The following is a 12,500-nucleotide window of genomic DNA, read 5'->3' as shown; positions in this document are numbered from 1 at the left end:
TTGTGTGACACACGGTTGGTACATGGCTCCCCCCCAAAAAAATGACATACTGTACATGTTAAATAGGGCGCCCTGATCTGGAGAGGCGAACTGTAGGCGGGTCATCTGGCAGAAGATAAGCAGGTTTTAGACAATCAATGGAGACCCAGTCTTCTTTGCCCCGAATGTTTAGTAGGAATGCTTTCGGACTGCGTCGGATCACAAGGAAAGGGCCCGTGTAAGGGGGCGTTAGTGGTGGCTTGCTAGTGTCGTTGCGCAGGAAGACGTGCGTTGCAGAGTGTAAGTTCGTTGGTATGTGATGCTTCGCTGGGGGCTTGTAAGTCTGGCGGCATGGAGTAAATTTTCCCACGACGTGACGTATGCGCTGGAGATTGTCGGAGCAGGTTGTAGAAGGAAAAAATTCGGCAGGGACGACCAACGGGTCGCCATACACCATTTCAGCTGCCAAGACGTCGAGGGCGTCTTTAGGAGTGGTCCTTAGTCCCAGGAGGACCCAGGGAAGCTGAGTAAACCAGTTGCAATCCTTGCAGCGGGACATCAAAGCTGCTTTGAGGGTGCTATGAAAACGTTCAACCAATCCATTGGCAGCGGGGTTGTAGGCTGTTGTCTGATGTAGGGTGATGCCCAGGAGATTCGCTAATGACGTCCACAATTGAGAGGTGAAAGTGGCTCCCCTCTCAGAAGTAATATGCTCAGGGATACTGAATCTTGAAATCCATCCAGAGAGTAAGGCAGATGTACATGAGGCGGACGTTGCAGTTTCCATGGGAATGGCTTCAGGCCAACGAGTGGAGCGGTCGATGACGGTAAACAGGTAACGATGTCCTTGTGATGTGGGTAGGGGGCCTACAACGTCGTGAATGTGTGCGAAACGACGCTGAGGTTGAGAAAAGGTGCCCACTCCTGAATCCGTGTGTCGATGTACTTTGGAAGTTTGGCAAGAAGTACAGGCGCGGACCCAATCCTTAGCATCCTTAGAAATGCCGTGCCAAATGAACGTTGCCTTCAGCAGCTGTGCAGTAGAACGGCACGAGGGGTGTGAAAGGCCGTGAACGAAATCAAACACCTGTCGGCGCATGGGCTGGAGGCCTTTTGGCAAAGGCCCATTTTCTCCATTTTGGCGAACGTCTGTTTGGCGGCTGCCAATCGTTCCGGTGCCAGACGTCTGAATTTTGCGAAGACTGGGGGTCCCGTCGTCTTGATATGGTGATAAATACCGTGCTTGGCAGGAACTGTGGGCGTTTGGCGAAGTTCTGGACGGGAAACTTCCGGGTGCGACGTGAGGAGGTGGGCGTAGGCATCCGTGGGTGCGCTGATGTGGAGAGCGAGGTTAGAGGGAACGGGTTGAAGAGGTGTCGACAAGTACGAGTCTGCGTTGACCAATCGTCGGTGGGCGACATCGACCAGAAGGTGGAAATGAGAGAGGAAATCCGCACCGAGGATTGGCATTGTGACGTCAGCAACGAGAAACTTCCAATTGAATTTACCGTTTCCGAACGATAATGTGGCAGCTACTAAGCGGACGTCAGCAGATGTAGACAGACTACGTCGTGCCTTGAAGAGTTTCCTTGGCAAAAGAGAACAACAAGCACCCGTGTCTACCAAAAATCGCACGCCCTGCATCCTGTAAAAAGAAAAGATTAGAAACATGGTAGGCCACCGCCACAAGCGATGGCCTACTTACAAGTTTTTTGGCCACTGACAATCCTTGGCACATTTCTTCACGGTTGCCCCGAATCTGAAGTGGTAGTAGCAAAACTGCGGCGGATGGGAGGTAGTAAGTGGCTGTAGAAGTCGTTCGTTGGGGCGCGAGCGATTGGTGGGTGGTGGGCGGCTTTGTCGCCGCTTTGGCACGTCACGGGGTAGGCGTGTATGTCCTATGGCATTCATGTCAGCTTCGGTTGACGTTGAATAGGCATCCTCGTCGTCAGGGGTGGAGGCATTGATGGAGGTCTTGAAGTGGCTGTCCATAAGAGCGTCGGCTTTGGTCATCAAGTTCTTTATGGGTAAACTATCGACATCGGGTATGGCAGCGCATACAGGTTCGGGTAAACGGCGTATCCAAAGGGCACGGAGTAGGTTCACCTCACGAGGAGAGCCGTCTGCGGCAGGTTGAAGGCGAGCGATACTGGTCATTTCCCTGAGGGCAAGCGAAGCCCTTGGGTCCCCCAACGGTTGTTGCGAGAGCTGAAAAAGCTTTGCTATACGGGCGGCTGGTGACGGCGAGTACTACTGCAGAAGGTATGTTTTGAGGGCGTCATACGCTATTGGGGTGTCTCCTTGTTCACAAAGCCAGTCGGATATTTCTGGGAAGGTGTCCCCAGGTATCGCCGCGAGAACATAATCCGCTTTGGTGGTTGAGTGAGTCACGCCCCTGACACGAAAGTGGACTTCTGCGCGCTGAAACCAAGCAAACGCCTCTCCGGTGGCGAACGGTGAAAGTTTCAATGGGGCGGCCGCAGCGCCAACTGCTGTAGTAGAGTTCGTCTCCGTCATAGTACCAACGATGGAGGGGCGAGGGAGGTGGGGGTGGAAGGCAGTGGGAGCGAGTTGACTTCCGGGGTCACCAATGTGACGGGCCGAGTGAGGGTTGTGAACTCAAAGGCAGGATGCAATCAACTGAGTTATATTGTTATAGAACACTCCTTTATATACAAAACCTCAAGGCAACAGGACATAACAAGTTAACAAGACAGACAATGTTACAGAGGAAACAGCAGACATGAATTGTCATGTTCGTTTAGTGCGAGGGAAGACCGAAGATACAAGCATAATATATGCAAAAGGAATTATGTACAATTGTGTGACACACGGTTGGTACAATACGTATATAGAACTCGGCTTGATTTCATTAGAAGCTTTGTAAATTACATTTTGAATACAGGTTCCTTAGCAATGATAACTCTTGAATATATACTGAAAGTAAGTTCCTATTGCTTTTCATCTCTTAAATTTATCAATTTGAAAGAGTTTTGGGGTCTTTTGACTGGCTAGAGAATACTACATTGGATCCTTCTCTCTGGTTGCGGTGTATTTTCCCTTTGCCTACACACACACTGAATAGTCTCCACTATCCTCATACACCTGGCAACAGAGTTTACCAAACAGTTCTTCTTCACTCAAGGGGTTAATGCATTGCAATTATTCAGTGGACACTTTCCTCTTGGTAAGGGTAGAAGAGACTCTTTAGCTATGGTAAGCAGCTCTTATAGGAGGACACTCCAAAACCAAACCATTTTCCTCCAGTCTTGTGTAGTGCCATAGCCTCTGTACCATGGTCTTCCACCGTCTTGGATTAGAGTTTTCTTGCTTGAGGGTACACTCGAGCACTCTATTTTATCTTTTTTTCTCTTCCTCTTGTTTTGTTACAGTTTTTATAGTTTATATAGGAGATATTTATTTTAATATTACTCTTCTTAAAATATTTTATATTCTTTTATTCCTCTCTTCACTAGGCTATTTTCCCTGTTGGAGCCCCTGTGCCTATAGCATCCTGATTTTCCACCTAGGGTTGTAGCTAGCTAAGCAAGTAATAATAATAATTTGTTCATACGTAACATCCTTCCATACTGGAAGATGTTACATTATTCCCCACTTGAATATTTCCCATACAGACAATGACAATCTGTATTGGAACAATAGGAGGGCGAATGGGTTTCCAGTTGGGGGGCAAATGAAATATGCGACGAGAGGCCTACGTAGATATATCTGGCTCAGTTGAGGGGCGAGAGATGAATGGGGAACCGAAAGAGGGAGAGAATGTCCGTAGAGTAAAGTTGCGCAGCAAAAGGAAAACTCATGAAATCATGTGAAAGTAGATCCAAATATGTTTTACCGTTCTTAGCAAGGGGAATGTAGTTATTGGTTTTATTTTTATCTATCTATCTATCTATCTATCTATATTTAGCATCAACAAAAGGTTAAGGTTAAAATAAATCGCCCATTCAAACATTGTTTAATAATTTGTTTCGTTCATCTTTAGCAGCGTGAATGTAGGTGTTGTTTTGCTATCTATCTATCCATCTATATAATTTATACGGTATGTATATATAATTTATATATATATATATATATATATATATATATATATATATATATATATATATATATATATATATATATATATATATGTATATATATATATATATATATACATATATATATATATATATATATATATATATATATATATACATATATATATATATATATATATATATATATATATATACATATATATATATATACATATATATATATATATATATATATATATACATATATATATATACATTGTACGTGTATATGATATATATCTGTAGCCACGATAATTGTATATAATTTTGAATTTATGTTAATGTGTAAATATCAATATCAACAATCATTAGTTTACATGCATTTGTATTTATAACATACATTTGTTATAAAATCTAATCCAATAAAATGCAATAACATAAAAATACACAAAAACAATTTACCAAACATGTGATAATAAAATAATAAATAGAATCTCATGGCACCTTACCTGCTGAAGCTGGCGAGATGACCAAGAAATTGAGGCAGGCGGCACCTGTGCCATGCCCCATCACAGTCACGTGACCCGGGTCACCCCCAAACCTCACGATGTTTTCTTGAACCCAATGCAGTGCTGCCAACTGGTCCATCAGGCCGTAGTTGGCAACTGTTGCTCGACCAACTGGATCCACGTTTGGGTTGAAGAAACCTGTTGTAGGAAGAGAGATACAGTTAAGAGGTTGAAGAAACCTGGCATAGGAAGAGAGATACAATTTAGAGGTTGAAGAAACCTGGTGTAGGAAGAGGGATACAATTTAGAGGTTGAAGAAACCTAGTACAGTATAGAAAGAGTGATAATATTTAGAGGTTGAAGAATTCGGGTATAAAAAGAGAGATACAATTTAAAGGTAGAAGAAACCTGGTATAGGAAGAGAGATACAATTTAGAGGTTGAAGAAACCTGGTGTAGGAAGAGAGATACAATTTAGAGGTTGAAGAAACCTGGTGTAGGAAGAGAGCTGCAATTTAGAGGTTGAAGAAACCTGGTGTAGGAAGAGGGATACAATTTAGAGGTTGAAGAAACCTGGTGTAGGAAGAGAGATACATTTTAGAGGTTGAAGAAAACTGGTGTAGAAAGAGAGATACAATTTAGAGGTTGAAGAAAACTGGTGTAGGAAGAGAGATACAATTTAGAGGTTGTAGAAACCTGGTATAGGAAGAGAGATACAATTTAGAGGTTGAAGAAACCTGGTGTAGGAAGAGAGATACAATTTAGAGGTTGAAGAATCTTGATCCATAGAGAGAGATACAATATGGAGGTTGAAGAAACCTGGTATAGAAAGGGAGATAATATTTAGAGGTTGAAGAAACCTGGTATGGAATGAAAAATAATGTTTCTTGTGTCTTGTAAATTAGAGGTTGACGAAACCTGATATAGAAAGAGAGATACAAATGTTTCTCATATTATATTGTGACTTAGATGTTGAAGAAACCTGGTATAGAATGATGGATATTGTTTCTTATATCTTATTTTTACTAAGAGGTTGAAGAAACCTGATCTAAGCTGAGAGATACAAATATGTTTTTATCTTGTAGTTTAAAGGTTCCAGGAACTTGGTATAGTAAGATAGATAATGTTTCTTATGTATAATTATAACTTAGAGGTTAAAGAAACCTGTTATAGAAAGTGAGATGTTGCTTATATCATATCGTGACTTATAAGTTGAAGAAACCTGGTACAAAAAGAGAGTTAGAAATTTTCCTTTATTCCTATTTTAACTTTGAGGCTAAGAAATATTTTATTAAAAAAGATACAAATGTTTCTCGTATCTTATTGAAGAAACCTGTTGCAGGTGAATATGTAGAAATGGTGCAATATCGTATTGAAAAAAGATTAGTATCTCATATTTCAAAGAGATTATGTTCATATTTTGGATCGAAAGTAAAATTGCACTTTTGATTTTTAAGTTGAACGCAGGGGAAATACAGTGTAATATTAGAACATGTTAAAGATAGTAATGTTATGACATAGAGAGACAATGAATTTCGTCGTTGAAGTTAGGGAATGGTCGGAATGTAAAGGAGTCTCTCTCTCTCTCTCTCTCTCTCTCTCTCTCTCTCTCTCTCTCTCTCTCTCTCTCTCTCTCTCTCTCTCTCTTGAAAAATTTATATATAAGGTCTGGTTGATCTCTCTCTAATGAATTTCACCATTGATATTTAAAGTCTGGTCGAAATTAAAAGCACGCTCTCTCTCTCTCTCTCTCTCTCTCTCTCTCTCTCTCTCTCTCTCTCTCTCTCTCTCTCTCTCTCTCTCTCTCTCTATCATTGTCTAGCTATTCACAGTCTAGCTATTCACATTACTCACATCAAACCTTTTTAATCCACTTTGGATAAAAATAAAGATTAGGAGAGATTCCCCCATCACGCAGGAATATCTACAAGACCCCTCTGGTCCTCAAAATGTTGAGCCTAACGTTCCCTGGATAAACATTAGAAAGAACGTTCCCAAGATAAACTTTAGAAAGAAAGTTCCCGGGACAAGCGTTTGAAAGAACATTCCCCGGATAAACCTTAGAAGGAACGTTCCCAGGATAAACGTTAGAAAGAACGTTCCCAGGATAAATGTTAGAAAGAACGTTCCCAGGATAAACGTTAGAAAGAACATTCCCAGGATAAGCGTTCCCGGTATAAACGTTAGAAAGAACGTTCCCAGGATAAACGTTAGAAAGAACGGTCCCAGGATAAACGTTAGAAAGAACGTTCCCAGGATAAACCTTTGAAAGCACGTTCCCAGGATAAAGTTTGAAAGAACATTCCCAGGATAAACGTTAGATAACGATCCCAGGATAAACTTTAGAAAGAACGTTCCCAGGATAAACGTTAGAAAGAACGTTCCCAAGATAAACGTTAGAAAGAACGTTCCCAGGAAAACGTTAGAAAGAACGATCCCAGAACAAACGTTAGAAAGAACGTTCCGAGGATAAACGTTAAAAAGAATGTTCCCAGGATAAACGTTAGAAAGAATGTTCCCAGGATAAACATTAGAAAGAACGTTCCCAGAACAAACGTTAGAAAGAACGTTCCCAGTAAATACGTTAGAAAGAACGTTCCCAGTAAATACGTTAGAAAGAACGTTCCCAGTAAATACGTTAGAAAGAACGTTCTTAGGATAAACGTTAGAAAGAACGTTCCCAGGATAAACATTAGAAAAAACGTTCCCAGGATAAACGTTAGGAAAAACGTTCCTAAGATAAACGTTAGAAAGAACGTTCCCAGGATAAACGTTAGAAAGAAGGTTCCCAGGATAAACGCTAGAAAGAACGTTCCCAGGATAAAAGTTAGAAAGAATGTTCCCAGGATAAACGTTAGAAAGAACTTTCCCAAGATAAACGTTAGAAAGAACGTTCCTAAGATAAACGTTAGAAAGAACGTTCCCAAGATAAACGTTAGAAAGAACGTTCCCAAGATAAACGTTAGAAAGATCTTTCCCAAGATAAACGTTAGAAAGAACGTTCCCAAAATAAACGTTAGAAAGAACTTTCCCAGGATAAACGTTAGAAAGAGCGTTCCCAGGACAAACGTTAGAAAGAGCAGTCCCAGGATAAACGTTAAAAATAACGTTCCCAGGATAAATGTTAAAAAGAATCTTCCTAGGATAAACGTTAAAAAGAACGTTCCCAGGATAAACGTTACAAAGAACGTGCCCAGGATAAATGTTAGAAAGAACGTTCCCCGAATAAATGTTAAAGAACGTTCCCAGGATAAATATTAAAAAGAACGTTCCCAGGATAAATGTTAGAAAGAACGTTCCCAGGATAAACGTTAAAGAACGTTCCCAGGATATACGTTAGAATGAACGTTCGCTGGATAAACATTAGAAAGAACGTTCCCAAAATAAACGTTAAAGAACGTTCCCAGGATAAACATTAGAAAGAACGTTCCCAGGATCAACGTCAGAAAGAACATTCCAAGGATAAACGTTAAAGAACGTTCCTAGGATATGCTTTAGAATGAACGTTCCCAGGATAAACATTAGAAAGAACGGTCCCAGGATAAACGTTAGAAAGAACGTTCCCAGGATAAACGTTAGAAAGAACGTTCCCAGGATAAACGTTAGAAAAAACGTTCCTAGGATAAACGTTAGAAAGAATGGTCCCAGGATAAACGTTAAAGAAAGTTCCCGGGATAAACGTTTGAAAGAACGTTCCCAGGACAAACGTTAGAAAGACCATTCCGAGGATAAACGTTAGAAAGAACGTTCCCAGGATAAACGTTAGAAAGAACGTTCCCAGGATAAATGTTAGATAGAACGTTCCTAGGATATGCTTTAGAATGAACGTTCCCAGGATAAACATTAGAAAGAACGGTCCCAGGATAAACGTTAGAAAGAACTTTCCCAGGATAAACGTTTGAAAGAACGTTCCCAGGATAAACGTTAGAATGAACGTTCCCAGGATAAACGTTAGAAAGAACGTTCCCAGGATAAACGTTAGAAAGAACGTTCCTAGGAAAAACGTTACAAAGAATGGTCCCAGGATAAACGTTAAAGAAAGTTCCCGGGATAAACGTTTGAAAGAACGTTCCCAGGATAAATGTTAGAAAGAACGTTCCTAGGATAAACGTTACAAAGAATGGTCCCAGGATAAACGTTAGAAAGAACGTTCCCAGGATAAACGTTAGAAAGAACGTTCCCAGGATAAACGTTAGAAAAAACGTTCCTAGGATAAACGTTAGAAAGAATGGTCCCAGGATAAACGTTAAAGAAAGTTCCCGGGATAAACGTTTGAAAGAACGTTCCCAGGACAAACGTTAGAAAGACCATTCCCAGGATAAACGTTAGAAAGAACGTTCCCAGGATAAACGTTAGAAAGAACGTTCCCAGGATAAATGTTAGATAGAACGTTCCTAGGATATGCTTTAGAATGAACGTTCCCAGGATAAACATTAGAAAGAACGGTCCCAGGATAAACGTTAGAAAGAACGTTCCCAGGATAAACGTTTGAAAGAACGTTCCCAGGATAAACGTTAGAATGAACGTTCCCAGGATAAACGTTAGAAAGAACGTTCCCAGGATAAACGTTAGAAAGAACGTTCCTAGGAAAAACGTTACAAAGAATGGTCCCAGGATAAACGTTAAAGAAAGTTCCCGGGATAAACGTTTGAAAGAACGTTCCCAGGATAAACGTTAGAAAGAACGTTCCTAGGATAAACGTTACAAAGAATGGTCCCAGGATAAACGTTAAAGAAAGTTCCCGGGATAAACGTTAGAAAGAACGTTCCCAGGATAAACGTTAGAAAGAACGTTCCCAAGATAAATGTTAGATAGAATGTTCCCAGGATAAACATTAGAAAGAACGGTCCCAGGATAAACGTTAGAAAGAACGTTCCCAGGATAAACGTTAGAAAGAACGTTCCCAGGATAAACGTTAGAAAGAACGTTCCCAGTAAATACGTTAGAAAGAATGGTCCCAGGATAAACGTTAAAGAAAGTTCCCGGGATAAACGTTTGAAAGAACGTTCCCAGGACAAACGTTAGAAAGATCATTCCCAGGATAAACGTTAGAAAGAACGTTCCCCGAATAAATGTTAAAGAACGTTCCCAGGATGGATATTAAAAAGAACGTTCCCAGGATAAATGTTAGAAAGAACGTTCCCAGGATAAACGTTAAAGAACGTTCCCAGGATATACGTTAGAATGAACGTTCCCTGGATAAACATTAGAAAGAACGTTCCCAGAATAAACGTTAAAGAACGTTCCCAGGATAAACATTAGAAAGAACGTTCCCAGGATAAACATTAAAGAACGTTCCCAGGATAAACATTAGAAAGAACGTTCCCAGGATAAACATTAGAAAGAACGTTCCCAGGATAAAAGTTAGAAAGAACGTTCCCAGGATAAACATTAAAGAACGTTCCCAAGATATACGTTAGAATGAACGTTCTCAGGATAAACATTAGAAAGAACGTTCCTAGGATAAATGTTAGAAAGAACGTTCCCGGGATAAACCTTAGGAAGAACGTTTCCAGGATAAACGTTAGAAAGAACGTTCCCAGGATAAACGTTAGAAAGAACCTTCCCAGGATAAACGTTAAAAAGAACGTCCCCAGGATAAACGTTAGAAAGAAGGGTCCCAGGATAAACGTTAAAGAAAGTTCCCGGGATAAACGTTAGAAAGAATGTTCCCAGAATAAACATTAGAAAGAACGGTCCCAGGATAAACGTTAGAAAGAACCTTCCCAGGATAAACGTTAAAAAGAACGTCCCCAGGATAAACGTTAGAAAGAAGGGTCCCAGGATAAACGTTAAAGAAAGTTCCCGGGATAAACATTAGAAAGAAGGTTCCCAGGATAAACGTTAGAAACAACGTTCCCAGGATAAACGTTAGAAAGAACGTTCTTAGGATAAACGTTATAAAGAATGGTCCCAGGATAAACGTTAGAAAGAACGTTCCCGGGATAAACCTTAGGAAGAACGTTTCCAGGATAAACGTTAGAAAGAACGTTCCCAGGATAAACGTTAGAAAGAACGTTCCCGGGATAAACGTTAGAAAGAACATTCCCTGGATAAACGTTAGAAAGAACATTCCCTGGATAAACGTTAGAACGAACGTCCCCAGGATAAACGTTAGAACGAACGTCCCCGGGATAAACGTTAGAACGAACGTCCCCAGGATAAATGTTAGAACGAACGTCCCCAGGATAAACGTTAGAACGAACGTCCCCAGGATAAACGTTTGAAAGAACTTTCCCATGATAAACATTAGAGAGAACGTTCCCAGGATAAACGTTAGAAAGAACGTTCCCATGATAAACAATAGAGGGAACGTTCCCAGGATAAACATTAGAAAGAACGGTCCCAGGATAAACATTAGAAAGAACGTTCCCAGGATAAACATTAGAAAGAACATTCCCAGGATAAACGCTAAAAAAGCGTTCCCAGGATAAACGTTAGAAAGAACGTCCCCAGGATAAACGTTAGAAAGAACGTTCCCAGGATAAATGTTAGAAAGAACGTTCCCAGGATAAACATTAGAAAGAACATTCCCAGGATAAACGCTAAAAAAGCGTTCCCAGGATAAACCTTAGGAAGAACGTTTCCAGGATAAACGTTATAAAGAGCGTTCCCAGGATAAACATTAGAAAGAACGTTCCAAGGATAAGCGTTAAAGAATGTTCCCAGGATAAACGTTAGAAAGAACATTTCCAGGATAAACGTTAGAAAAAACGTTCCCAGGATAAATGTTAGAAAGAACGTTCCCAGGATAAAAGTTAGAAAGAACGTTCCCAGGATAAACGTTAGAAAGAACGTTCAGAGGATAAACGTTAGAAAGAACGTTCAGAGGATAAACGTTAGAAAGAACGTTCAGAGGATAAACGTTAGAAAGAACTTTCCCAGGATAAACGTTAGAAAGAACGTTCCCAGGACAAACGTCAGAAAGAACGTTCCCAGGACAAACCTCAGAAAGAACATTCCCGGGATAAACGTCAGCAAGAACGTTCCCAGGATAAACGTTAGAAAGAACGTTTCCAGGATAAACGTTAGAAAGAACGTTCCTAGGATAAACGTTAGAAAGAACGTTCCCAGGATAAACGTCAGAAAGAACGTTCCCAGGATAAACGTTAGAAAGAACATTCCCAGGATAAACATTAGGAAGAACGTTCCCAGAATAAACGTTAAAGAACGTTCCCAGAATAAACGTTAAAGAACGTTCCCAAGATAAACATTAGAAAGAACGTTCCCAGGATAAACGTTAGAAAGAACGTTCCCAGGATAAACGTTAGAAATTCCCAGGATAAACGTTAGAAAGAACGTTCCCAGGATAAACGTTAGAAAGATCTTTCCCAGGATAAACATTAGAAAGAACGTTCCCAGGACAAACGTTAGAAAGAACATTCCCAAGAAAAAACGTTAGAAAGAACTTATCGTAATGGTATATGTCTCAATTTAAGTGACGAATTCTGCTCTCTCTCTCTCTCTCTCTCTCTCTCTCTCTCTCTCTCTCTCTGTCTCTGCAGGAATTCCCCGTAGCCAATATCGGCCGAATCGACTTCAATCGAAATTGAATTTCAAGGTTCTTTTATATTCCGGATTGAGTTATTACAGATATTGGAAAATGTTCCCTCCCGGCCGGTATTAGTCGTCGTAACTTTGGTTTCTGTCTCTCTCTTTCGTGATCTACCTCTCCCGAATCCGGCGCTGGTAAGACTTTGTGTTATCAGGAGCTAAAATTAGGACATGCTGGTAAAATATATATCTAGTATCAATTCGAAAAAAGATAAGAGAGATTATTCGAACTTGTAGCAAGTGTTTTTATGCTGAACTGGCTGAAATAAGTCTATATAGTAATTTGTGTTATCAGGAGCTAAAATTAGGACATGCTGGTAAAATATATGCTATCAATTCGAAAAAGAAAGATAAGAGAGATTATTCGAACTTGCAGCCAAATTTTTAGTAATAAAGAAAAAATAACGATGAGATTATTCGAA

General features: G+C 40.4%; 1 protein-coding gene across 1 annotated transcript in view; it reads right to left on the bottom strand.

The window, feature by feature from the left end:
* LOC137645103 (neuroligin-4, Y-linked-like) overlaps positions 1–12,500 on the bottom strand; it is a 179,333-nt gene that overhangs the window by 100,147 nt on the left and 66,686 nt on the right. Inside the window, exon 3 of the mRNA XM_068377947.1 lies at positions 4,526–4,723. Coding sequence (XP_068234048.1) covers positions 4,526–4,723 — 198 coding nt within the window. The remainder of the gene's footprint in view (positions 1–4,525; positions 4,724–12,500) is intronic.

Source organism: Palaemon carinicauda, chromosome 8 (genome assembly GCF_036898095.1).
Source record: "Palaemon carinicauda isolate YSFRI2023 chromosome 8, ASM3689809v2, whole genome shotgun sequence".
In the NCBI taxonomy this organism is placed as follows: Eukaryota; Metazoa; Arthropoda; class Malacostraca; order Decapoda; family Palaemonidae; genus Palaemon; species Palaemon carinicauda.
The sequence above is the reverse complement of the archived record's forward strand: the minus strand, read 5'-3'. Positions and strand labels throughout refer to the sequence as shown.